The sequence below is a fragment of the Lampetra planeri genome, chromosome 35, assembly GCF_965212315.1.
Source record: "Lampetra planeri chromosome 35, kcLamPlan1.2.h2, whole genome shotgun sequence".
In the NCBI taxonomy this organism is placed as follows: Eukaryota; Metazoa; Chordata; class Hyperoartia; order Petromyzontiformes; family Petromyzontidae; genus Lampetra; species Lampetra planeri.
Genome location: NC_136141.1, coordinates 5,766,817 through 5,793,719, shown reverse-complemented (window position 1 = coordinate 5,793,719; position 26,903 = coordinate 5,766,817). Strand labels below are relative to the sequence as shown.

Sequence of the window (26,903 nt, the reverse complement as noted above, 5' to 3'; positions counted from 1 at the left end):
TGCGCTGTTCGGCAGGGCCATTGCGTCAGGTTACATTCGCGCAAGCATCTGAAACCCTACAGCGCATGAAAATAGAATTTGGATCTTCGCGCGTATCAAGCTGCGTACCGCTTCGAGTTTTCGCATCCCGCTGCGTTCAGAAACAGTATTTCTCAGCGCACTCGCCGGAGTTTGCAAAGCCCTGCTGCGCTACAAAGCGAAATAACGCTCATTTCGGCTCACAGCCTCCATCGATGGAAGCTCCCCTTCGCGATTGCCAGTCCTGCCGGAATAAAATCCACAATTTTCTGACGCGGTCGCTTCCTTTTTCCGAAATCCTGCTGCGCAGAAAAATGGCGCCCAGCGACGCAGTTGCTCAGATTTCGAAATCCTACTGCGCTTTATAAATGTTAAGTAAAAATCTTTTACTATTTTAACTGCGCACCTCAGATGCCCTAAATTGGCACGCTGTGCATTTCCAACGAGGTTTTTACAATATACTTTTCAAGAACGGCGAAAAAAATACGATCACAAACTAATATTGAACGCGGCTCGCGGAAACGCAACCTACGCCGGCAGGAAGCAGGTTTGGACTAAGGACAAATGCGTCAATTAAAGATGGACGGAACGCAAGTTGAACCCCTTAAAATATAATTTATGCACTGAAATGCAGGTGACGAACGTTTCAACTATTCTCACATTGCGCATGCTGAAAAGAATGCTTTGCAAGTGAATTCAATTATAAATGTATTTAATGTTCGTTGTTGTGATGAATTACTTTTTAAGTAACAAAAATTGGAAAATGGTGGCTTTTATAGAGTGTGCGCAAATATGAATGGATTGCACGTGTAAAATTACGTAACTTGTGACCAAACAATCGCTGCAGTTTTTAACGTATTAATGATTTGGATTTTAAAAGTGTTGTGGACCTGTCGATACACTTGTGAACAGCTAAGCATTCTTGTTTGCTAGCTTACTTGTGATAGAAGTGTCACATCAACTTTGGCACAACTTCAATCCACCTAGGACACCCCACCCCCACCCCAGAGCTCCACAGTCGAGGAGGTAAGCCAATGAAAGGAGACGACAGTCCACATGTCACCTTGGCTAGACACATACACACACAACAACAACACTAAAGTCAAATGCACAGAAGAGCATGTGAATTTGTTTGGGAAACATTTGAAAAGTTTTCCAAGTGTTAAGAGACGCAACTTGCTTAACCCATCAACAAAGTGTACTACGATGCACAGAGGGCACATAAAATACAGAATTTTGTAGAACACTGCCGCAGTGCTGTACAATCCAAGAATATGCAATCTTTCAGTTTCAGAGCACAAAACTCTCCCTTATTTGAATCAACAATCCAACTTAATTTAGTGAATCACTTTGTGTGCAGATATTCAGGCATTCTATGTACAATGTCAGAATAACATCAACTTTTCTGACTTGGTATAGTTTTTCTGGAGACGGCTACTTTAGATATCAACACTCAACGCACAATAGCTCAGTGTTGCCACTGGTGTTGTGGGACTGAATATTTCCCTAGGCGGATACGCATACTTCTGGATAGTGTCCTCGGGTTGGGGGCTAGGGGGGGCGCAAGGATAAAAGCTAAGGCTGAACACTAACCGTGCTGTTCCAACATAACACCCTAAAATGTTCTCATTAATTCCCAAAGTGTGTGTTTGGAAGTCTGTTTGTGTTCACATGTTTCCTAGAACGGTATGTTTATGACTCTGAAGTACTGCCACATATTTGAAGTTATTCACAAACTTTTCCATTATGTTTTTTTCCTCTCAAATTTTTCAACTTCAGTTTAATATCCCTGCTCTCTTTAAATGGCATTTGAAATCGAAAAAGCAAAAGGCTTCGCTAATTTGTTTTCCTTAATTCGCTTTGCTGAGTTTTAGTTTCACAAAACTTCTGTCAATATTGTCTATACAGCTGCCTGTAATAGCCTGTCACAAGAAATGCCAATTTAAATTGTGGTTACTGCTTAAACTATTTTACATGACCACCAAGCTCAAAACTTTACAGTCAATGCTACACGGTGATTAACGTGCTGTGCTTTTCAATACGACATTGGTGGAACGTATTATGGTATTCATTTAAGAACCTTACGTTACGTGTGAAGCTATATACATCATCAGTTAAGTGTTGAACTGTATTTAACTGCATCATTTCAATGACGTCCTTATTGTTTGAGTGGACGATTTGGTTTTATGCAAATGTATAGGCTGGAAATGATTTCGTCCCCCCCCGCCCATTTTTACTTATCCCAAAACTTGATTTGCCATCTCATCGCTTCCTCTCCTGCTTTTGGGAGAAGAGGTAAATATAACTCTGACAAAAGAGTGAATTGCGGTGAGCAAATAAACAAAAAGTGTTCAACCAAAAAAGCCGAGCGCGTGTATCATGCATGCGTGTCACAGGAGTGAGTGAGGCCCTCTTTATAAAGTTAGTTGGCGTGCAATGCATGTTTGTTCATGCCTATCCATACAACTTGCTACCCTAAGCAATGAAAACCCTAAGCCAGTGTGTTTTGACCATGTGGGTCATGACCCTTTTGGTAAAGAGGGCTTTGATGGCCCACTTTTGGTGTGTGACCTTACGAGCTGAGAAGGGCCACTCTAAGCCATTACTTATAGTCGCCCACATCACACATGTCAAAGCCATGTGACTTTAACCCCACGACCCTCTAAACTGTCCGAGAGGCTTATTTGCAAAAAAATGTTTTAACCCCCATTGAAACACCAAGTAAATCTAAATTGAAGTCAGCTGCCAGTCCTTGGGATAAGTTATTCACATGCACGTGGATATGTTTGATCACTTGCTTAAAAATACTTTAAACGTAAATCTAAATTTGATATTTTATACACTGTACACTTGTGCAATTAATGACAATGACTGTTATAGCTTGAGGACTAATGTGGTTAGGGCACTTCAATTGTAATGTAAATATCCTCATTCCTCACCTCATTCTTCACCTGAAGACGGCTGCTTGCGTTGTAGCCGAAACGTCGTGAGAATGATTTTATTTTATTATGTTTTATTTTTATTATTTTATTACTTCCCTTCTACGTGACTTTACCGAAAGAACCAAGAAGATTAATCCCTGCAGTCACGAAAGCTTTAAATCGAAAAATATTACGAGCTCAATCCTAGTTGTGGGTCAATAAAATTTGTACCAATTTGTGGGAAATCAAGAGTGTTTGTCCAATAAAGGTAGGCCCCGACTATGGGAATGTGGAATGTCCACCTATAACTCAAGGCCACAACCAGAGACGAGCAGGAATATACCTAGAAGACACTAAGACTCACGCCCATTCGGTCGACAGAGGTCACGGAGGTAACAGTTGTGGTGACTTTCTAATACCAAACTATTTGTATAGCTACGAGTGTTAGAAATAGATGACTCGCTTCGAAGTGAGTAAGCGTCATCACAACACTGTGGTACTAATTTTGTATATATTAGCACTTTAACATGTATACTTAGCTACAGAGCCAAACTATTACTTTCATATATATTATGAAGAATACTGTTTTAGGAACAAAATGCTTGAATAATGATGTGAGATGGATCATACTGTGTCAATTTATGGAAACGTGGACATATCATGGCTGATGATGATGACGCCAAAAGACGTCATCTGGTCCAACGCCAAAAGGCGTCATCTGGTCCAACCCATGTGAGACTAGGCTCTAAGGAAAGCTGTCTCGGGTGTGGACCAATCAACTTCGAGGACAGTGCATATATTATCAGAGTTATATTATTTGTTTGCATTATGGCTGCAGGTATTGTGGTCTATGCAAACATGACTCCTTGTAAAAAAAAGGTGTCAGTTTTGTTGCCAGATAGAAGGGTAAAAAACCAATTATCATTTTATGATAACTAGTATGCATTGTTACATTTTTCTAGCAGAACCAGTGGGTTCCTACCAGTAAAAGGAAAGAAGGTCTTGAGGCTGAACTGGAACAGGGGGCAGTAAGTCGAGAGCAATGATTGCTTGAGGGTAGGGGGCTTCGTAATACGGGGCAGCAGAGGAGAATGGTGAACTTCCCAACGAGCAGAGAGATAGTGAAAAAAATGTTGAGAAAGCGATCATTCAAAAAAAGCTATGATTCGCAATAGCAGGGGTCTGTAAATGGCAACCGCTAAGATCTAATTGCATTCTACAATGACTTCATAAACAATGACTCTAAAATAGGTAAAAATGTCTTCCTCCTCAAATGAGTACAAGGGCCACACTCAACTCCATTTGCAGCCTGTCATGGGGTGGGAGGCACAATGTAGTACACACTCAATCAACCCTAGAGAGATGATGGGCTGACCCAACCTCTTGTTGGGATTTTAACTCAAAATATATTTGAAATAATATCTGGTCTGACCTTAAATACCAGGAAACCTCAGATCTACCTACTTAAAAACCAACAGATATCAACACCCATACGACTGACTTTGCATGAACAAAAGATTTCAGGCACGAATTGCAGGGTATATTGTGGCGAAGGAGATGTAAGTCTATTTTTGCCACTTACATGGTCTTTCCAGCACTCACCCCGGACCAAATACGGAGACCAAGCTCACCTACATTAACACCTCTCTTTGACTTTAAACTTTCGTGACTGCAGGAATTCATACTCTTTGGTTCTTTCGGTAAAGTCACGTAGATAGAAACATAATCATAAAAATAAAGTGAATAAAAAATATATATACTGTAGCCTGGTTCTTCATCGGAGTGAGTGTACTGGCAGTCTATAATGTAGACTGTAGCCTGGTTATTAAGTTTGGTGAGTGTACTGGCAGTCTATAATGTAGACTGTAGCCTGAAAAAAAAGCCACGACGTTTCGATCGCAACACAAGCGGTCGTCATCAGGAAAAGGGGGGTTAGCCTCTAAAGGCAAACTGTTTATAAAGGTTTGGAGTTGGGCGTAGCCCAAGTGTCCCAGCGGCAACAGCAGCGTGGGCAGGGCAGCTAATGCCAATGCAGGAGAAAATAACGGCACCAGCAGTGGGTCTAAACAAATCAAAGGGCCGCCAGGCAATCACTGCACCCCACTCCTCACACCCACACTGCTGACGGTGGAGGTTGATTGACAAGTCATGACCCAAAGTGGTTGATGACATCTTTCCAATGATTGCTGAGTTTATCACCATCCTCTCGGTTGAAATTGTGTCTGTATATATGGATGGCTTCATGAACGAATCTTTGTTGACAGGCAGTAGGCTTGCAAAGTAGCATCGTCTTAGAGAAATCAATTTCGTGTGAGCCAGCCACATTAAAATGATGATCAGCCACGGCAGAAGTATTGGCCCTACAGTGTTTCAAATCTGCCTTATGCTCACGAATACGGTCCGAGACATGTCGCTGAGTTTCCCCAATGTAACTGCTGCCGCAGATACAGCTTAGTTTGTAGATGCCAGGATATTGCATGTCAGGAATCTTGTCCTTCACAGATGGAATCAGATCACAAATGTTATGTACTGTGTTAAATCGGACCTGGATCTTGTGTTTGTTCACGATTTTAGAAATCTTTTTGGTGACCCCTGCTATGTATGGCAAGGTGATGGTTTTGATTGGATCCTCAGATGGCTCCTTCCTCACGGCTGGGGTGATGGCTTTGCGGATTGTGTAGTCAGAATATCCATTCGCCTTGAGAGCTTGGTGTACGTGTTTGAGTTCATTGGTTAGGTGTTGATGTCCGGAGATACATTGAGCTCTATGGTGTAGCGTTTGATGAGGAAATTCTTCTGGGATGGATGGTGGTGGGAATCAGGTTTTAGGTAGGCGTCAGTATGGGTTACTTTCCTGTAGACAGAATGGCCCATTGAGCCATCTGGTCTCTTTTTGTTTAGGACATCCAAGAAGGGTAGCGTGCCATCCTTTTCTACCTCCATGGTGAATTTGATGGGATGGTGTATGGAATTGATGTGGTTGAGGAATTGGTTCAGAGCTAGTCGGCCATGTGGCCAGATGACAAACGTGTCATCCACGTGCCTCTTCCACAAGGACGGGCGTAGATGGATGCCTGGATGGCATCCGTCTCAAATTTTTCCATGAAAATATTGGTGACAACCGGAGACAAGGGATAACCCATTGGGGTGCCTTCAGTTTGTTTGTAGAATGTTCCATTCTCAACGACTGAGAGCGGCTCCCTGTTGGCCACTCTCTCGACCCTGCCCCGCTCAATGCAGTGTACGCCGAGTATGAACCGGGAGCCGAGAATTTTGGAACAAAAAAAAAAAAAAAATCTCTTGCTGCGTTGTGGTCCGGGGACCTATATAGGGAACTTATTTTTTGAGTGAGGTAGTTAACATCTCCACACCGTGGCACCCTCCGGTAAATATATTAACTTATTTTTTCCCCAGGTTCTTCCGGGAAGCAACACACGCCCTCCCCCTTCCCTATAGAGGCCTCCACACACATATACGACTTTCCAGAAGGTGTTAGATGTAGTCTGATGCAATTCTGCTACCTAAAACATGTAACATGTATTATATGAACGTTTCTTTGCTGTTTTCAGAAGTACATGTCTTTGAAGTGGTGTTAGAGTTATGCATTTAAATATTTAAAACATTTGAACACTCATGGCCTGACGTTAAGTTGATGCTACTGTTGTTTGTGCCATATTCTGAACCCTCTCACATACAGTATACAATTCTTAGAATCTCATTCTCAGAAGCTTGTCATCATTCTTCAAAAAATATAAGTCAGTTGAGTGCTTTAACTTGCTGGGAAAACCAACGTTCAGGCTTCCACATTTGCATGGTTCAATGCAATCTATCGGACTAATTACTGTTATATAAATGTAACTTATATCTTAGAACTGGTCCCGCCTGCATGTCCACTCTTCACCAACTTGACCAGGGTGGTGAAGTATGGTCAAAAACCCCCCATTACTGACACGGCATAGGGAGGCCCTCATCCAGCAGTGCAGTGACAAAGGGAATTATAATTTTATTACGTCATTGCTTTTTAGTGCATAACGCACATAAATGTATGCAGTAACCCCTCCAACAGCAAATTACCCTTTCTTCCATTGACGGTTGCCGGTAAAATTGTGACATTGACGCAGCCTCATTGGGCTCCTTGGGCTGGCGTCACTGTGCAGGCTAGCAGGGTGGGGCTGGCAAACAATGGGACGAGGTGACCCACACCTGCCACCCTTCGCCTGCTCGGCGCTGACAAACAGCAGTCAGCTGCTCACCGTGAGTTGGCTTGGGAGGGAAGCTCCCACCCCCCCCCCCAAAGCTGGTGTAGAAGACAAGTGACACTGTCAGAACATGCAACTAAAGTCACAAGGCTGGGGAAATGCAATCTGCTACGGTACAAATGTCAGCACTTATGCCAACTTATGAATCAAACTAATTCCGAAAAATTAGGGTTGAGAGCTGAACTAATGTTGCTCTTTCCATGAACACGGTAGTCAGAGAGTGCAATTCACATCATGATTGAGAGCCAATTATCCCTGGAGAAGCACTGAAATCTGGAGACGCTGAAGAACTAAATACATGCGTAATATGTACATAGTGCTCTCTGCTGAACTGACATGGCCCTCTGGAAACACGTGAATCAAAGCGGGAGTTTTCAAGTGACACAAGAGGTAGTTGCAGCCATGCAAATATATCAAGAGCTGAATTTGAACTTCATGACCTCATATTGTTGCCTTTAAAAAAAACTCTGGTAAAATATTGTGATCCTGAAATGCAGTGTAAAATATTTTTGTAGGTAGAGGAGCATAAGTTCTCACTTATCTCTCACATTCTGCCCAACATGGAATCACAATAATTAACTAATACTCAACCTACATATTGAAAATGTGTTTTAATTTTAATACTCCAGTATTCAGTGAAACCCAAGCTTGTAGAAATGACTTACAATGAACCGATCCATGACACCAACTCATAAATGGCATGTCCAGGGTACTAAATAAACAATGGCAGCTCAACCCCATGGGAAGTGAGAGTTGCACATCGAAAACTCCTATTCATTAATGACCATGTCGTCCATTGAATTAACCTGCATTAACAAAAGGGCATGGAGCGAGTGGTGTTGCAGTGATTAGCGCCCGACGCTATGAACCTAGTGGACCTCAGCGTGGTATATGCAGACATGTGTGGTATACGTGTGGAGAGCAGTGGCACCGTTATTAGAACATTGTACCACAAACTCAGTCACTGTGTGATGTTCTAAAACAGTTAAGTGCAATGCAGTGCCATCAAAATTATGCAAGTATGAACAAGGCAGATCCTTCAATGGATCTCCATGAGAGAGTGAATGACCACGTCATGTTGGCGAGTCGTGAAATACCTCGCGTGGTATACAGGAGGTCGTGGGTTCGATCCTGACCCTGACGCCCATATATTTGGAGTTTGCATGTTCTCTCTCCCCGTGGTCATGTGGATTTTTTTTCCGGGTCCTCCGGTTTTTCTCTCCACATTTAGATAACATGCGTTTACAGTATGAGGCTGCAATAACTTTCCACGTGATAAGTCACTTCGTTGAGCTATCATTTGTGGCCAGGTGCCTTCTGAAAAATGGCTGTATTGCTCAGTGGGCCTTACCTGGGAATATAAAAAGTAGTTAAAATAGTTTTAAATGAATGGTGTGATTCTGCAATTACCTTCGCCTCTCGTTTCCTCCTCTCCTGGAAGTGAGTCTCCTGCTCCATGGCGGTGGCTCGCAACCGAGCCTCCAGGCTTTCCATCTCCTCCTGGTGCAGTTTCAAGAGCCGCTCTTTGTCCGCCCCGTGATGCTGCAGGGCCAGCGTCTTGTCCTGCTCCTGCTGTAGGCGTAGCTCCACGATCTGGACACCCAGGGATGACGGCGTTTGCATGATACTATTTCACGCAGCAAAACATGAATGCCCTCTCGTCCGATGAGCAAGGTTGGCCCTACTCATCTTGTCACATTATTGTCGTTGTACGTTGATCAGTCTGGAGGTGATCTGCCCGAGCCAACTTGCACTGCAGGGAATGCGTTGTTTAACGATGAATTGTGTAATGTTTGAAAATTTTCACGTGACAGTTGTTTTTGCGCCGATTTATATTTGCTTCATTGTTTTGCTTTTGTAGTTTTGATAACCTGGGTAACTCTTGCAAATGAGACTATCCTGGTCTCCTGAGTTCTCTCCAAGTTAAATAAATACACTTGAACTTGACCTGACCCTGGAGAGGGCTGGGACAGATGAACATCGTGGACAACCAATAGCACAGATAGTCCCCGAGTTACGATGGTCCGACTTACGATATTTCGATCTTACGATGGCGATAGCGATACGATACGACGGACAGAATGTTGGTGAGTACAGTACAATATGATACGTTACGATACGTCCAATGCATGTATGATACGTAGCTTTAGCGATTTCATTTTAGGGTTACCACGATAAGATACGTTCAATGCATGTTAACAGTTTTTATAGCAGATAGGATTGTTTCCTGAAAAAAACTTTCTATTAAATTGCAGTTCATATAGGTAGGCAAAAAATTTACCTTGTTTTTTTTACTTTACATTTTACTGTGCAATACAGTATTGTAATTAATAAATACATACAGTATATCGTTTATACAGTACGGTACTGTAAATTGCTCTGTTTTGCTAAATTATCACCATTCTTTAAGACTCCTGGGTAGGCTAGGCCATCTTCGACTTACGATATTTTCGACTTACGATGGGTTCGTCGTAACGCATCTCTATCGTAAGAAGAGGACTGCCTGTATAGGCTAAGGGATTAGGTGGTGGGTAGCAGAAGGCAATGTAGTGGCCATTCATTGCTGTACCGTATTTCCAGGCTCCCACACCGATGCTCCCCAACATTACTAACCCACACTTACCAGCGTGGTGGAGACATGTGGTCAAATAGGCCCCCGCGACCTGCACGGCGTGGAGAGGCCCTCACTGATCCAGCACGTGTGCTCATATTTAGATTCAGTCTCAAGTAAAGACTTGTGTTGTGTATATATCTTGAATTTCCTTTGCACAATACGTAGCCAACTATGCTAATCGGAGGTGTTAGCGACGAGCTTTTAACTGAAACAGCTTTAATATATGCGATTGGAGCTGAAATTACAGAGGCTGCTGACACCAGACTTCCCCTCCAAGGGATCCTCTGCAATACTTGACACACAATGGAGTACTTTCTTACCGTGTTGATGTGGTATAAATACACATAACAGAGGTATTACTAAACATAGCATAACCCCTGCCGTAGAACTGTGCAATTCCACCAGACACTCAAAACTACCGATGGAGATAAGCACCACCTCACACTTATTTCGACACAGCAAACTTTTGCCTCTTAAAACGTTTGACTGTATTACATCCAACATTGAGATGTTTCACAGCTCTGATTAATGCGGATGGCTACATGCTGTGCGAAAGACGTTCAACAAACGTAACAAAGCAATTCAGAAACAAGATGGTGCCGATCATGGGACTCGCTGGATAACTCTGCCGCCTCTCTCTCCAGCCTCAACCAGCCGCCAACGGCGGTTAATGCAACAATGGGCGAGCACGGTGACGAGAGCGGTAGCCCCGTGGGAACCGCCAGCACTCTGCCCTCACTACCCTGGGGTGCTGGGTACCTGCTGCTCGTAACGCTGCCGCAACTGCTCCTGCTGTCTCGTGAACTCCTTCGCCTGCTTCTCCCGCAGTGACTTGGAGCGGGACAAGTCGCTCTCCACCTTCGTCATCTGCGTGGGTGATGGCATGAGCAGATAGGCAGGGCCAGTGTCACGAGTGCTGTCCCCTCACTCGCACGTCGGATGCTTTTGAGCACTCTCTCCAGTGCCCTCGCCCGAATGGCAGGGTACTCGATAAATAAGTGGCCAAACATCCCTAAAGTAGGACCATCCTAAGTAACAAAAATCTTTAAAATTCAATGGAAATTTCCTGAAAAAAATAAAAAAATCTGTTAATTATAAGATATTTCAATTTACTGTTGTAAGAAGGCCTCTCGATGCCGTATCGGTCATTGGGGTTGTTTTACCAGACTCCACCATGCTCGTCAGTGTAAGGTGGTCAATGGCAGTGGCCAGGACCAGCTCGGGTAACTCTCACTACCAATGTGAGCCGTGCGCAGGAATCAAATTCAGACTCCCAGGATCATCGAGTGGTGCACTCAGCACTGCGCGAACTCGCTCCACCACCCCACGGAACAAATCTAATTATCGGTATTTCCATCATATTTACAAAATATATTTAAACGGCTATTATGGATGAAACAGCTATGTTTGTGGAAAAAATGTACACACACACACACGTAATATACGGCATGCGTAAAGTTTAACTTGTCCTTCCCCTGCACCTCCGATTAGCGCAGTTGGCTACGTACGAAGGTTTTCACAACATGCTCAACACTACTAAGAGCACAGCGCCTGTTCCCTCCAGCGGTGTAAGGCACGCGATAAATGACACTCGAGGGGAACATTAGTTTGGCTTACAATCAAACCACTGAGTAAGATGTTGTGAACGCACAACAGTATTTCACGTAGTTTGGAACCAAAATAACGCAAGTTAAACTTACGTGCGCCGAGTGCCACACTAAGGTTATAAGAACAAATGGGAGAAAGGCAAGGTGACAGACTTCGGCCAACCGCTATTCACAGTGACCTTAACGGTGCCGCCTTTGATATTTTTCATATCTTTGCAAATGCGTATTTGCTGTTTATTTGCCCTCGCGTGTAAATAAAACCAGAAAAATGTTTTAAAACACCAGGCCTTATTCCAAGTTTTGGGAAAAAAAGCATATTTGTGCCTGATTTAGTGTGAGAACGGAGGCACATGCCAAGAGCCTTTCAGCAAACTTAAAAGGCCTTTCAACAAGATGGACCTTAGGATCACATATCTCTAAAGAAGAACACTTTTCTTATATTTTAAATCTGTAAATGACAAAAATGGGCTGGGAAAACGACATGAGTGAAATATATAATCAACTGTGCAACGGCAGATGCAGTTTATATTATAGAGCAATTTCAGGATTCAGTCTAGTGAAAGGAAAGCTTCCAACTGTGCCTCCCCCTTTTCACACTAAGGCTATTAAAAGTAAGCACTGAAGCGATAACTTCACTAAGAAGTCTAAAGGACAGGATAACATTGGGTACAACCACAGCATACAAAGTAGTCACTTATGATTATGACATAAGACGCTTTAAATTGCAACATTCAGATACGCGAAGCAACCAAAAAAATACACTTTTTGTTATTTGTTTAACGTTTTCGTTAACATTAACCAGCCGTGGTGGCTGCAGAAATGCAAAATATACAACTTCACACATATCATCTCATATAATCCTGATTTTCATTACCGCCACCGATAATTTTCCATACAAGGACATCCTAATGCTCGACAAAATGGCCCCAATGCCTGGTGTGGCTGCAATGCATTTGCCCGGGACACTTTGTCCGTGCATACAGAGCTGTCTGCTGTGGTTATCACCTCACCCGTGCAAACCCTGCGTGCCACTATATTATGGAAGACCAAATATATTCCTGTGTAAAATCACACTGAATCCACCCGACCTCGTCAGATCTTGGCAGCTGAGCAGGGTTAAGCCTCAATAGTACTTGGGATAGATTGGGGTAAAAATCTGGCATTGCAACCTTGGGCTTCACAAGGAGGCCAGGAGAAGCAGCTTATTGAATCTGTCTGTGCGGTGCGTTGAGTGTTACCCCTTCATGTGCGATTGTGAGACTCGCGCTCTGCCATTGTGTTGTCCGTCTAGGTGACACAATATTGTATATTAAATGTTTCATTTAACAGGTAGTAGGTAGTAGGTTTTTACCCTTTTAAACTGGTACAAAACTGACACCTTTATTCAAGGCATCATGTTTGCAATAACCACAACACAAGTAGTCAAAAAAGCAAACTTGTGTTGTGGTTATTGCAAGCATGATGCCTTGAATAAAGGTGTCAGTTTTGTACCAGTTTAAAAGGGTAAAAACCTACTACTATATTTTTCCACTGGTAAAAGAGATCTCATAGAGTAAATTAACAGGTGCTATCAACTGCACCATAACCGCTTTAATATGTATGTATGTTAAACTTCGGTCGCACCGTATGTAGTCAACCATGCTAATCGGAGGTGCAGGGGAAGGACAACAACCTAAACACAAAAAGCAACATGCATGTGGATACTGAAAGAAGCACAATGCAGTTTGAAAAAATATATAACCTGAATCATCGTAAACCAGTAATACCCAATAAACGAAAACATATCTTGAGTCATGTGGCTCCTGTGAAGATTCTGTGACTGGATTTAAACCCACGGCCTTCTGCACAGATGAGGAACAGTCCATATTTCTCCATTAACGTGTCAAAGTTACGCATATCTGCGCTCAATCCATCTGTGCTTTAAAGAAAAAGAGCCATTGCCTAAATACTTCGCTTGTTATATATTAGATATGAAAAAAATGTTGACTGTTTCTGCAATGTGCTTGATGTACATAAACACTGAACTTTAGCAACATGCTATATGGATTTTTTTTTCTTCTTCGATAGTTCAAGTTTAATGTGCAATTTTATTGACGAACTGAGTGCTGTGTCTGTGTGTCTAGGACTGGTATTGCTGTTGTTGTTTTATTGCCTTGACCAAGCTTACATTTAGTATTGAAAAATCGTCAGGAATTTATATGCTTATACGATTTGTGCTTAGACCCTTAATTTTTTTCCTTTTCTCGACTTTGCACTCCTTTCGTTTTATACAAATAACAGTATTACTAGCTGAACCCACTCCTACTGGACATCTGTGAAAATCAGCTACATAGCTCATCCGATTCCTCCAGAATGAATACAGATTCTGATTACGATGTTGTACCATTTTCTAGGAGGGGTGATTTGTTTTCAGTGAGAATGGGTTAAAAATTCACAGAGTTTGATTCTGTGCAGGTGACACATCCAAACCCTTCACCTTTATTCCGCTTTTATGTAGCCAATGTCAGGCAATTTAGCAAAGGAAGCCATTCAGTCATAAAACATATGCTCCATAAAGAAATTCTTTAAAGTGTTGCATAATAAAGGAAACTTCAAAAAAGCGGGGTCCTTTGAATAAACATGTCAAAGTTATAAGAAGGCAAAGCTGTAAACTCGAAACATGTGGAAGTTCTTGTTTTTAATATTCTTGGCGTGCCTTAAAAGCTACTCCTGCATCTGCAGTGTCTCACTAAATTGTGATATTAGCATGAAATTGTTCCTTTAACTGTAAAAGCTGATATTGGCCACTTCATATCTGAATATATACAGTATCTGCTTCATATCACCGCTGTTAGAATATTAATATCTGCTTAATATCATTGCTGTTAGAATATTTTAAAAAAATGACGGTGCTAACACAAGAAGACATTTAAAGTCACAAAGCACATGGTGACTCACTGAAAACATCGGCAAATCCTTTATACAAATTACAGTATTACGAGTCATATTTGACAATACAGCACCTCAAGCTTTAAATACATATTCAAAACAATATAAACTTGAATCTTCTGTTTCACCTAGCTGACCCACGTCAGTGCAATTGTGATATGCATGCACTCACGTATGTACGTCTGTAATAATGTTTTTTTGGGTTAGATCACGTAAACGTGTTGTTAATCCGCCGCCACCACCACCACACAGCCAATTTACGAAGGCTTGTCACGTAAACAAAACTTGCCAATTAGTTGGTACTTCAGCAAACCGGTATGTTGGAAAGAAAACCGACATTTACAATTTGAGTACAACGTTTCGCTGGTTATTACAGCCATCCAGAATTGTGAAGAAGTCTTCCTGTTTCGGTCTTCAATGTCGTACTCAAATTGTACATGTTGTGGGTTTAGTAACTAACTGGCATGTTTTTGTTAACGTGACAAACCTCAGTAATTTGCTGTGTCTGGTGGCGGTGGGTTAACGAAACATTTATATTTACGCAATCTAACCCAAAAACCTTCATTATAAATAATATTGGTTGCGAAAGCCTACATGGTAACGTATATATATGTATCTTATTAAACTTCTTTCGCACCATACGTTACCAACCATGCAAATCGGAGGTGCTAGTCTGCCCCAAATTTGACTACCTGTTGTCGACATCTAGCAAACAGAGGCACGGCACAATCAAACACACCCGTGCAGGTGCGCATTGCTTATTGCAGTATATGACACTCGCCGACTGCACAAGGAGCCATATAACGTAAAAAAAGTTTGTTGGCTTCAAACAGCACCTGTCTGGATGTTACTTGATTGTGCCAATAAAAGCGACGTGACCCAAGAGTCGAGTTAAATGGTGCGTGGGCACGAGCGTAGATTTGTTACGCGTCTTTAAAACAAAAACAAAAAACCTTGCTGCATTTAAATACAAGCTCTCTCGTGTTCCTTTTGCGAAAATTTCATTTGTGGAAACTAAGAGGCAGCTTCTGACCTTCACCTCATTCGGGTCTGGCTATGAATAGTTGCCCTATTGATGGAGCCTGCGTTTGCCAATTATTTTCAGAAACAAGGCTGTACGCTGACTAGAGACATGAACCAGATTTGTATGGAAACCCCCACAAAAAAACTGTGGCCTTGTCAACTGTTACTGTGCACTTATGACAAGGACAAATATTAAACGGTTTTTACACATGGCACAGCATTAAAAGGTACTGCCCTTTGAAGAGAGCCGCTGGTATGCTGGGTTGCAAAAACGTCAATGAATGCAAAGAGTGAACGATAATTTGTGCTACCAGACGCACCTTGCACTTATGAACTGGCGAATAAAATGTAAGCTGTGCAAAGAATAAAATTAACAGCCCCTAGCTGACGAGTGTAACCCTCTCTGCACCCCGTCTCAGCGTTCCAACCGAGCTTTCTTTTTTGACAGTGCGCGATTTGGGAAAGAAAGTCATCAACTTGTGGCTTTGTATGCAAAATATTTACGGTGCGGAAAAACTGAATTAGATAAATGTTATCTTCATTAAAAAAAAACTATAAAGTCAAATCAAAGCATCTAACTTGCTTGGACAAGCACAGAGCAATGGTCATTCTCCATTGGCGGCCGTGAACTGTGGGAAATTCCACAGTCCAAAGTCAAGGACCAGTATCTCCATCTGGCAAACGATGTTGAAATTCCACAAAGTGGTACTTATTTTATCAACATTGGAGGGATGATGGATCAGGGTGACCCCAACCATTAATTGCAGTGACTTTACCGAAATAATCAAAGAGTATGGATTCCTGCAGTCACGAAAGCTTCAAATCAAGATTGAAGTTAAACCATTCTCATTGTGAGTCCAAGTATCAAACACTCTTCCATAGCACCCCCTTGGCCTTATAAAAGTGTTTTTTTTGTTCAATGTGTGTATGCGCTATATAAATGTTCTTTATTTAAGCACGTGAGAGCCTGATTGATATTCTCTTTCGCAAAGGAGGCCTGGAAAATGTGTATGCAAGGATTTTTCCTTAACAATATAATTGTAAGTTTTTGTGATCTGGTTTACAAATGTCTATGTAACAATGGCCATCGTGCAACAAATAAAATTGTTAACTGCATGCATTCATAGAGGACACATAAAGCACATACATATTTAACGGTGCCATTTTGGAGTAAACCGTTAAATATAGGCGCAGCGTTTCACAATGGCCTAAATTTAACATTGTTCCTGCCTATATTTACAACCGTCGGGTGAAGAGAAATGCATGGCTTTATTTACATTAGGATTCTGTCTTCAAATCAGGCACTATTTTTAACAATGCTCTGTCTTTGACATTGAGTTATTTGTAAACTTGTCCATTGCTCTCCTTGATATTATATTTAAATTGGAAAAGGAAAGAAAAGTACAACTTGGATGGACAAAAATAAAAACCTCGATAACTTCGTTACTTACACTGCATTGGCTCTGCACATCAGAATTCATCAAACATCTATGAATGCCAATGTGGAACAAAGTTCACTCTATTTTGACAATTATCAACATGTAGGTGTTTAAATCAAACTTACTCTTTCAGCTCTAAGCAAACGTCACTGCTGGATGAAGGGCTCCCCCCAAGTTGTGTCGGTCATAAGCATACTTCACCACGCTGGTCAACGCAGGTTTGGTGAAATGGGGAGCCTCAGACTCTGCGAGCATGTTGATTGCAGTGCTTGAGATGGATTGCACTGTGTGATGAGTGAATTGTGATATGCATGCAGGCGATTGCATTGAACGTGAACAACAGGATTTGAAAACTGAAGTATCCTTTCACTGAAAGTAAACGCAATAGCGTGATGTGTACATATGTTTAGTAGTAGTCGTAGTAATAATAATACAACATGAGTGATCAGTCTTCAATTCAAGGCCGTGACTTACAAGCCCAAGGCTGAGGTACAAGCCACAAGGCCCGGGAGCCCATGATGTGGAGGCCAGCGTCAAGGTCGGTCATGACGTGTGACCTCACAGGATGATGCCATACAACATCATCGGGAGTGGAGTCCAATTTATGACGTATGCATGTATGTTGAACTTCTTTCGCATCGTACATGTGAGGTTATCGCCTTGCCAACAAGGGTTGTCCTTTAAACACTGTTTTAAAGCCACAAAATTTGGGGCAACCTTTTAATCAATTTGGTCAGTTCTCTCCACGGCGAGTCCCTAATAACACTTTCAAACGTAGGTACACATGACCAATTTGAAACACCCATAACCTAAAAGTTCTTGGATGGAGGATACTCAAGGCCAGAACCCAGAAGCCGACATTAATGTCAAGATCTAAAAAAAGTTCCGCCAGCCGGTCTCGAGGCTTAGGACTGGTCTTGGGGACCCAAGACTGTTTATATCATACACCGTCATTGACTATGTAACAAATAAATATTAAACAGTAAAATAAATAAATCTCTCCGCAACAGTAGAAACATCACAAATAGATTCCTAGCTCAAGGAATGTTTCTGTAACTTTCTGACCCCCCACCCCACCACCTACTGGACATCTGTGAAAAATAGCTTCATAGCTCATCAGATTAGCCCTGCAGTCGAAATACAAATGTTGGGTGACAAAATATGGAGATGTCAACAGCCCTGTGAGGTAGCAGCGTGAGGGTGTGTCCACCTGATGTCGCATCTCGCCATATATCTTCTCTGCGTTGAGCTCCACCTGCTTTTTGAAGTCATCCAGGGCAGCCTCTGCTCGCTGGACATGAGCCCTCTCCGCCTCCAAGGCCCTGGTGTGGCGTTCCTCCTTCTCTCTGTCTCCCACAAAAGTACCACAGCATCCACAGCAACGGTTATGCCCTGTAAAGGGTTTACAATGTCGTCATGGGCAGCTGCATAAGCCTGGTGGTTAGTGTGCTTACAAATGAGCTGGCACAATGTGACAATTTAGTGGGAAGGTCCCAACTGTTGATTGATATTGTTGTTGTTCTATCAAAATCAAAATGTAATCATGGCCAAAGCCATTAATGCCACCGTGCCATGCCAACACTTTCTGGGCTTTGCCAGGATGCGCAGCTGCCGTACAGGAGACACGTGACTTCCAAGATCTGCCCGAACAGTATCCCACCATCTGGTCCTAAGTCTTCCTCATGGTCACTGGATATATGCTGACCATTCGAATGTCTGTGTAGGCAATCGGCCCTCCCCTATCCTACACACAACCCACACAGCATGACCATTTTTGCCTCATCATATCTACGAAACGTATCTGCAATGTTATCTTTCAGAATTCTGCATTGCTAATCCTGTTTTGTCATGAAATTCCAAGCATCCATCTCTGCGGCCAAATGCCGGCAACTTAGTTATTTATGAAACTAACAACTACCCTCACTTCTGTATTTATAACCGATAAAATAAATGGTTCTATCGCAAAACCATGAAAGATGGTGACAGGTTTGGGAAGGCTGGATTATAGTTGTTGGTGCATTTCAAAGTCAAGTCAAACACTCTCTTTATACTGGTAGGAACCACCTGGTTCCACCAGCCCACAGGGGATTATTGTGTCCGTCCGTCCATCGTGCATCCAAAAATGGAAGGGGTGGGGCTGGGTGGAGAGGGGAGGGTGGGGAGGGGCTGGGTTGGGAGGGTGGGGAGGGGCTGGGTGGGGAGGGGATGGTGGGGAGGGGCTGGGTGGGGAGGGTGGAACTGGGTGGGGAGTGGGAGGGGTGGGGTGGGGCTGCGTGGGGAGGGGCTGGTCACCCCGTGGTCCCCTTATAATACTCAACGTTTAACCTACTCACGCCGGCTTGTGCCCGTCCTCACAGTCGGGCATATTTGCGGAATACACCACGCCGCCGTTGACCCTGGCCATTGACCGAGCAACCCAACGTTCCTACCAGCTCCCTCCGCAGGAATGTGTTTCAAAGAGCATTAGGGGAGAATTGAATACCATGGGCAACCCTGGAGCCAGTGGTGGAAATTCCACATTCCTAGTTACTAAACAGGACAATACCTTTTGACCTTTCCACAAAGTATCACGAATTTATCAACTCCAGGACTGCTGACTTGATTCAGAAATTTCTGATGTCGAGTCTAGCACTAACCACAGCGCACACATGCAGAATGTGTTACTCAGCAGAGGTTCAAGGCCCCGTAAAATCGTTCACAAGAGTAAGCCACTGTGCATTCACAATCACCGCCCTAAGTTTCCATCCAAATAAGGGAAGTCACTTTTAATAAGTAATCCCCCAAGTTAGCTGGAGGTAATAAACACCACAATTAAACAGACATGGATCCTATTAATCTAAATTGCTATAAAATAAATCACTCTTAATTTCAACTTAGTTACCATATTAATTTGTTAAATCTTTTTCATACATGAGCCTTTAATTTAAAAGTTTTTTTATGCAATTAAAGTGCAGTGGCTACACAGAGCGATGACAAAATTTAACTCTTGGAAAGTTTTTAAAAGGCACATATATAATTTTAAATGTATTCCACACTCAGCTCATAACAATATGCATTGACAAAACTACGTGAACGTGCAAGATTTATGTTGGGAAAAAGATGACTGCTCAAAAATACAAAATAAAATCTCCAGTTTTATCATACTATTAATAGTTAACAACCCTCTGTCAATCCACTGCTAAAGGCCTCCCCACTACATGTCCATACACAGAGTAGTGCTTGACCAAACTGCTGTATGCCAGTGAGTCTGCACATGAATTAGCACGCACTCTTATGCGTCCAGTCCATCACGAATGGTCAGTGTGGATCGATGAAGGATGAGTCAAAGGATCGGTAAAGTGGATATCACTCGATGCTGATTTTAGCCATGGCTGGGAACCAAACTTGGGTTGAAGGGTTCACAGTGCAGGATGCTAACCACTATGCAACTGCTCCCCCCTCTTTATTATATATGTCTAAAAGTATAGTAGCTCACAAATTAACATCTAATTGGCATAGCACATCAATTCCCCCAAATATTTGCCTCTAGGCATACCACGGTGAAATTTCTATTTGCTAAGTAGCACAACAGCAGGTATAATTACCTCACGCAGGGCCATTATATGGCTGATAGATTGACTTACTGCCGACAACTTCATTGATTTACTCAATGTCCATTACATTCAGAGCATACCAAATATTCCTAATGGATATTTGCATTGCAGCACGGTCACTGTTATGACATTTTACATAAAACAAATTCCCATTTTTACTTAGCCGTAACAATTTTTAACACGAAATTAATTTACTTTGAGATCAGCTGTTGAAATAACACCATGACTTTAAGATATATAAGTATTGAACATTGTACCCCATATAAGGTTCAGAGTGTGTATCAGGTACATATTTCGATGCCTTTAAGAAGTGCCAGTGCGGAAACATAAGCTTAATGTATATTTTTCTGCTAAAAGTTAATGAACACGCAGAGGGGGTCGCGTTCAACCTCTTCAAATATATAAAGATGTGCAAGTGAACATACACCTAAATAAATCAACAAATAAATTGATAAACGTATAAATAAATAAAGAGCATGTAAGCAAGCTAGCAATAATATCAGGAATTGGCTGGGGGGTGGGGGGCGCGGCACCTGATTCCATCTTCCATCTGGCGTATTTTTCTCTGCGCATCAGCCTTGGTTTCTTCCACCTCGGTTTGCACGGATCGTATCTGGGGAAAAAAAACAGTAGATTCAAACTGCATCTCTTAGCCTGCAGACACACACGCTACTCCCAATTACCGCAAGCTTCTCTTACAAACCGCCTTTTCAAATCGATGGGTGAATGCAGATTGGGGCCCCGTTTTTTTAAGCCGTAAGGTATGTCAAAACTTTCCAGGAAATGTACTTTTAAAGTAGACCTGGCTGAATCAATATAAAGGTGCTTCATCAGATTCGTTTAATCTCGATCCAGAATACGGCCGGCTGTTGCCTAAAGTTGTACCCCAGAAAGCGCAGACATTCCACGTCAGTCGTGGGAGTTGTTTGGCCATACTGCACCAAGCTGGTCAATGCTGGTTGGTGTAGGGGGAAGGATTCAAGGATTGGTTCAGATATTACTCGATGATGGCCACGGCTAAGATCTCTGGTTGCCAGGATGTCTGTCTCACGCACATGATTCCAGAGTGACCTTTGCAAGCCCACCACTGCCTATGCGAATGATGGAGATTATTTGGTGCTGACGGTGGTGCAAGTAATGAACAATTGTTGATGAAGACGATACGTGGTGGTGGTTGCATTGGTAACAGTTGATAAAGGTTGTCATAGTGGTAAGTTTCACGACTACAAGGTCAGTGTTTATGGCTCTGAATGTGATGGTGGTGATGAGGTCTAATCACTGTGCTCCATCTGTAAATTTGAATCAATTGAAAAAATGTTGAAAAATCTACTAATTATGGAATGGAAAACATTTTTTTCTCGTTTTAAATCTCTGAAAAGGGTTTCATTCTTTTGAAATAAAGCATGCATACATTAATTAGGGAAGGTACTGGAGATACTGGAAATGTACAGGCAGAAAAATAAGACGGAAAAATAAGAAAGATATCTACCAACTTGGATAAATTGTTGGGAACGCACCTTTTTCTCACTGAGCTGTTCCAACTCAATAATTTGTTGTTTCAATTGATTTTCTTGCTCCTTGGACAATACAAAACAAATAAAAGACAACGTAGGCAGGACAGGCAAAACATTTACTCTCTACATTGACACAAATTGATCCCCAAAAGTGTAACCTTGTCTGGTATGTGATGTTAATCAATAAAAATGCTTCGTATAAAAATGAAGTGATTGGCAGAACGGCACAGGATTTAGTCACCGTTCTATCATGTTACGTATTGTTTTTACATAAACAGCTCCATTGTTCTCAAGAGTCATTTATTGTTTACATAATAAACAGTAACTCTTTTTACAGGCAGTGCCAGTGTTTATACCGACTTTAGGTAAATGTATATTATTGTTTTTTTACATTGATAGCCTGATTATCAAATCATATCGAGTATTTTACCAAACTGGATATTGTACCTGAAATCACAATAAACCACAAGCACAGTAGTTACAAAATTAGACAATTTTACATGGTTAAAATCAGCAAAATGTGAAATTATGCCACGAAATATTTTTTCCAACACAACTGTCAGACAGAGCTTTGTATGAACCATGCATCATTTTGTATGAAAAACCACACAGCGACGCCTGTTTGCGAGGCAGGCAGACGGATGCTATTCGGTGACCTGAGGCAGGGCAATGCGGTCCATGCCGCTGGATTCTGTCACTCTCTGGTGAGTGTCTAAAATAGGACCGCACTGCCACGATGATTAGGACAGACACAACAGGGATTGCTGATGCGCGCACAGAGGAGACAGCGAGCCTTCAATGAACCCCGTGACACAACGATGCTAATGGCCCTCGGTAGATTTGATTTGTAAAATGACACCGTTGGGCCGCACAAAGTCTCACCAACTCATTTTTTCTTGCCCTTGTATATTTTGTTTCTTTTAAAGCTCTCCAGGGCAGACAGCTGAAAACTGATTTGTCTCAGGAATCATGTTTGACCAGACTACGGCCAAGGGAGAGCCAAAACTAGCACTGCACACTGAATTGAGTTAATCAGTTAGTGCGATAGGGGAAAATATGTTTTCTATTTGTTTGACAATGAATAGGGGGAGGTGTCTGTAAAGCTAGTCTGTACATTATCAACCAGTGTATGGTCAAAAGTGAAAAGTTTCTGACAATCCACGACTGGATGAAGTCTTCCCTATGCCATGTCGGTCATTAGGGTTGTTGGCCATACTTCACCACGCAGAGTCAATGTGAATTGTTGAAGGACAGGGGCCAAGGCTAGTTTTGATATCACTCAATACTTGATGTTAACAGTAGCTATGAATAGAACTCAGGTCACCGGGTGTGTAGCGGAATGCTCGAACCACTGCACTACCTTTCAATGTATTAAAATTATACAAAATCAAAGTAATTTCCTGCTTTTTTTTTTTATACGCTCCAAGCGTGGTGGTGTTTCATTCAGACGCTGTCTCCCCGACAGACCTGGTCTTCACCTGAGGACGGCTGCTTGCGTTGTGGCCGAAACGTCGTGAGAATTATTTTATTATGCTTTATTTCTATTATTTTATTACTTCCCTTCTACGTGACTTTACCGAAAGAACCAAGAAGATGAATCCCTGCAGTCACGAAAGCTTTAAATCGAAATTTAATTTCCTGCTCACACGAGGATGGCGTAAGCACTCATCTTGTTTACAGCACTAAGCAAGTGGTAAATTCTCCACTTTGCTAAGGCAGTGTTTTAAAATAAATCCAATAATATTTCGGGTTTTCATATAATTGACCCTAGAGAGAGCTTGGCCGAGTCAACCTCAAGCTAGGATTTTAACTCAACAACCTTTTGATTTAACACATAGGCTTTCGCGACCAATATTATTCATAATCAACGTTTTTTGGGTTTAGATCGCGCCATTCTGGCGCATTGCCCGATGATACTGGATGCAATTACCAGCGAAATGTCGTACTCAAATTGTAAAATGTTGTGGTTTCACGCTTCAACACACAGGTGGGCTAAAGCAGTGAACTATTTGTCTTTTGTCAACGTGACACTTTTTTACTGATTGGACGTGTCGGGTGGTGGAGGGTTACGACACATTTATAAATAACGCGAACTAAACCCAAAAATCGTTGATTATGAACCTTTTGATTGAGAGACAAGTGCGCTAGCCACATCACTATCAGGTTCTATTTAAATCTACAATATTATGTGCAAGAGGTAGATGTTGCTGGACATTGCATTTGCATTAAAAGCAAGAGACGGAGAAAAGCCCTTGAAAGAATTGTCTGAAAAGAGAGTACAAGGGCATCATTTCTCAAACGTGGTTTCATTCCTCAAATGGCAAACTATTTCATAAATATCATAAACTTGAAACAGTTTAACAATTAAATCTGAAAACAAGTGGTCTGTTGCATGCCAGTGACAAAGACGACATAAACATTGCAATCTCCAGAGACTAATGCTGTCACCTACTGTGTGTTCTACGTTATGCAGACTAACGTCAACGGCATTTGCTAAAAAAAACATCCACAGAACCAATATCTCTTAAATATACTTGTTGATTTTAGTTTTTTGGGTGCCTCTGACTTACAGTTGAAGAAGTAATTTGTAAACTGAGATTTAAAAAAAAATGTGTGCCATGACCGCTGCATTTAAAAAAAAATATCCACCGAGTTTTACCCCAAAGAATGTCGACCCTTCTGTGGGTTTCTATCAGCGGCTGCCCGGATGGGTTTCAAAATGCATGTTAGATGCTGGAGGTGGCTTATACATGTCAGCAGGGTGCCCTTAATTTTAGCGTGCATGTGCTACTGGGACATGCTTATACGCCGAGTCTCTTCTGTGCTAAACGGAAATAAAAAAATGCATTTATTTCATCGAACACGGCGTTGTAGATTACAGCCCCCCGAATGCCTCGCATGCTACGCGGGCGCTTTTCTCCCGGAGGTTTCCGCGACGCATTCCTCGGTGTCTGTCATTGCCGGCCGCATTTAGGGATTCGCGCTACTTCTGCAGCTGTCAATAGCGGCCGTCACAAGCTGGCACCCCTCCTATGGCCCATGTCGTCTACGACAGACCAATACGGCTGAACGGCCGGACGACACCGGTCGCCAATCGCTCATCAAAGTTCGTGAACAAGCAGGCAGGGGTGACACCGCACCAATGACAAGGCGCTTGGCCGGGGGCCTCTTTTATTTTGGACAGGCAAGCAGGACACTCTTCCAAAAGGAAGCAGATGGTTTGGAAGAGTCGGGAGCACCCAGAAAACAAATACAGGATTGAGTCGATTTTGTGATGGATGTGTAAAAGTAAAACACGACGAGACACGCTGAAAGCGCTTATAAGTTCACGTTTGGCAATGCGCGCTCATGTTACAAGCGACCTTGGTCATGTGAGTAGCTCTCACCCTGAGCTGTCTCTGTTTCTGCAGCTCGGTTTCCCTGAGCGATCCCTTGTGCTCCGACACTTCCTTCTCGAGGCCTTCAATGACAGCGGTTGCCTACGAATGGTCCCGCATTCACACAAAACAACAGTTCACCTAGGCTCTGCAACAACATCAAGTCACAGTCTATGCCTCAATCTTGATTTGAAGCTTTCGTGACTGCAGGAATCCATACTCTTTGGTTCTTTCGGTAAAGTCTGCATCACGCACAGACCACACTTTCCCACCTGATGACGGACGCTTGTGTTGCGCCCGAAACGTCGTGATCTATTTTATTTTATACCTACGTGACTTTACCAAAAAACAATAAAAATGTACCCGTAAAAAAAAGTTTTTCACTATAAATCCTTTATATGCGTGGTGGCTAGAGTCCTCTCGTCCTCTGGCTTGAGATGACTGCCATCTATGGGTCAGATGATTGCCTGCCACCATTAAGCAATTGGTAATTAAATATAATAAAAAAAATCCTAAAAAGTGTAAAATTTTGGAAAAAAATTTTCACGAAAATAAATTGTGACTTCCCATAAAACTGGTATCTATTGTATCAACACTTGATGAATGATAGACCAAGTGGACTACTTGATCTCTGACCGAAATTTCAACTCACAACCTCACAATGGAGAGCTGGGTGCTCTCACCACACCACAACCAGATTATTTACATACAATATAATACAGTTTAGAGTTACAAAGAGTATAAAAACAAAATCAATGGGAATGGCGGTGCAGTGGTTAGTGGACTGCACTATGAACCACGTGACCTGAGTTCAATTCTCAGCCATGGCTAATGTTAGTGGCAAGTGATATCTAAATCGGTTCTCGATCTTGACTTAAAGCTTTCGTGACTGCAGGAATTCATATTCTTTGGGCCTTTCGGTAAAGTCACGAAGATAGGTTCAAAGAAAATAACAGAAAACTACGACGTTTCGATCGCAACAGTAGTTTTCTGTTATTTTCTTTTAAACCTATCTACGTGACTTATGGTTCTAGATCGTTTCCCTTTATCAACCTGTAACGACCAGTGTGACAAAATACGGTCAAATCAACCCCTCTGCGACCAACATGGCTCATGTGCATCACGAGACCATGAGAGATGGTGATAGCTTCATCCAGCAGTGTATTAACAAATGCAGAAATTTGAAAATATAAATATGTTCATTCTGGTTGTGAGTGGAACATTTATCCAAATAGGTACCAAAATACCTGTAAAATATACTTTTAAACCCATTTCTATTTGATTAAATGAACATTTTGAGCATCGAGGAATGTTGTGACCCAATGTATGAGTCAATAAACCAATAACACATGAGCTATTATCTCGGCTTTTAAGAACTAACCATTAAAAAAAAGCATGTAGTGAATGTCTTAGAGTTCTTTCCATTCAACATGATAAAATATGTGTACATGTCCTTGACATTGACTACATGTATTTTTTGCACATCATAACAAACTCATTAGATTGACTGCCCAGTGGTAATGTATAAAAGGTTTATATTTTAAGATTTTTTTTTTTACGGTTGCAGGTGATGGAATAAAAAAAAACACGCAGTGTTTACAAAGGAAAGC

The 26,903-nt window shown here is 42.1% G+C and overlaps 1 protein-coding gene across 2 annotated transcripts in view; it reads right to left on the bottom strand.

Moving 5' to 3' along the window:
- LOC144730341 (centrosomal protein of 112 kDa-like) overlaps positions 1-26,903 on the bottom strand; it is a 198,927-nt gene that overhangs the window by 122,012 nt on the left and 50,012 nt on the right. For both annotated transcript variants that reach the window (XR_013587810.1, XM_078611086.1), the window contains exons 15-20: positions 25,303-25,395; positions 21,920-21,979; positions 20,936-21,015; positions 18,020-18,155; positions 10,572-10,679; positions 8,609-8,791 (exon numbers count right to left, since the gene is read on the bottom strand). Coding sequence is in view for 1 of the 2 variants with exons in the window: in XM_078611086.1 (XP_078467212.1) it covers positions 8,609-8,791; positions 10,572-10,679; positions 18,020-18,155; positions 20,936-21,015; positions 21,920-21,979; positions 25,303-25,395 (660 nt within the window). In the remaining variant the exon portion in view is untranslated. The remainder of the gene's footprint in view (positions 1-8,608; positions 8,792-10,571; positions 10,680-18,019; positions 18,156-20,935; positions 21,016-21,919; positions 21,980-25,302; positions 25,396-26,903) is intronic.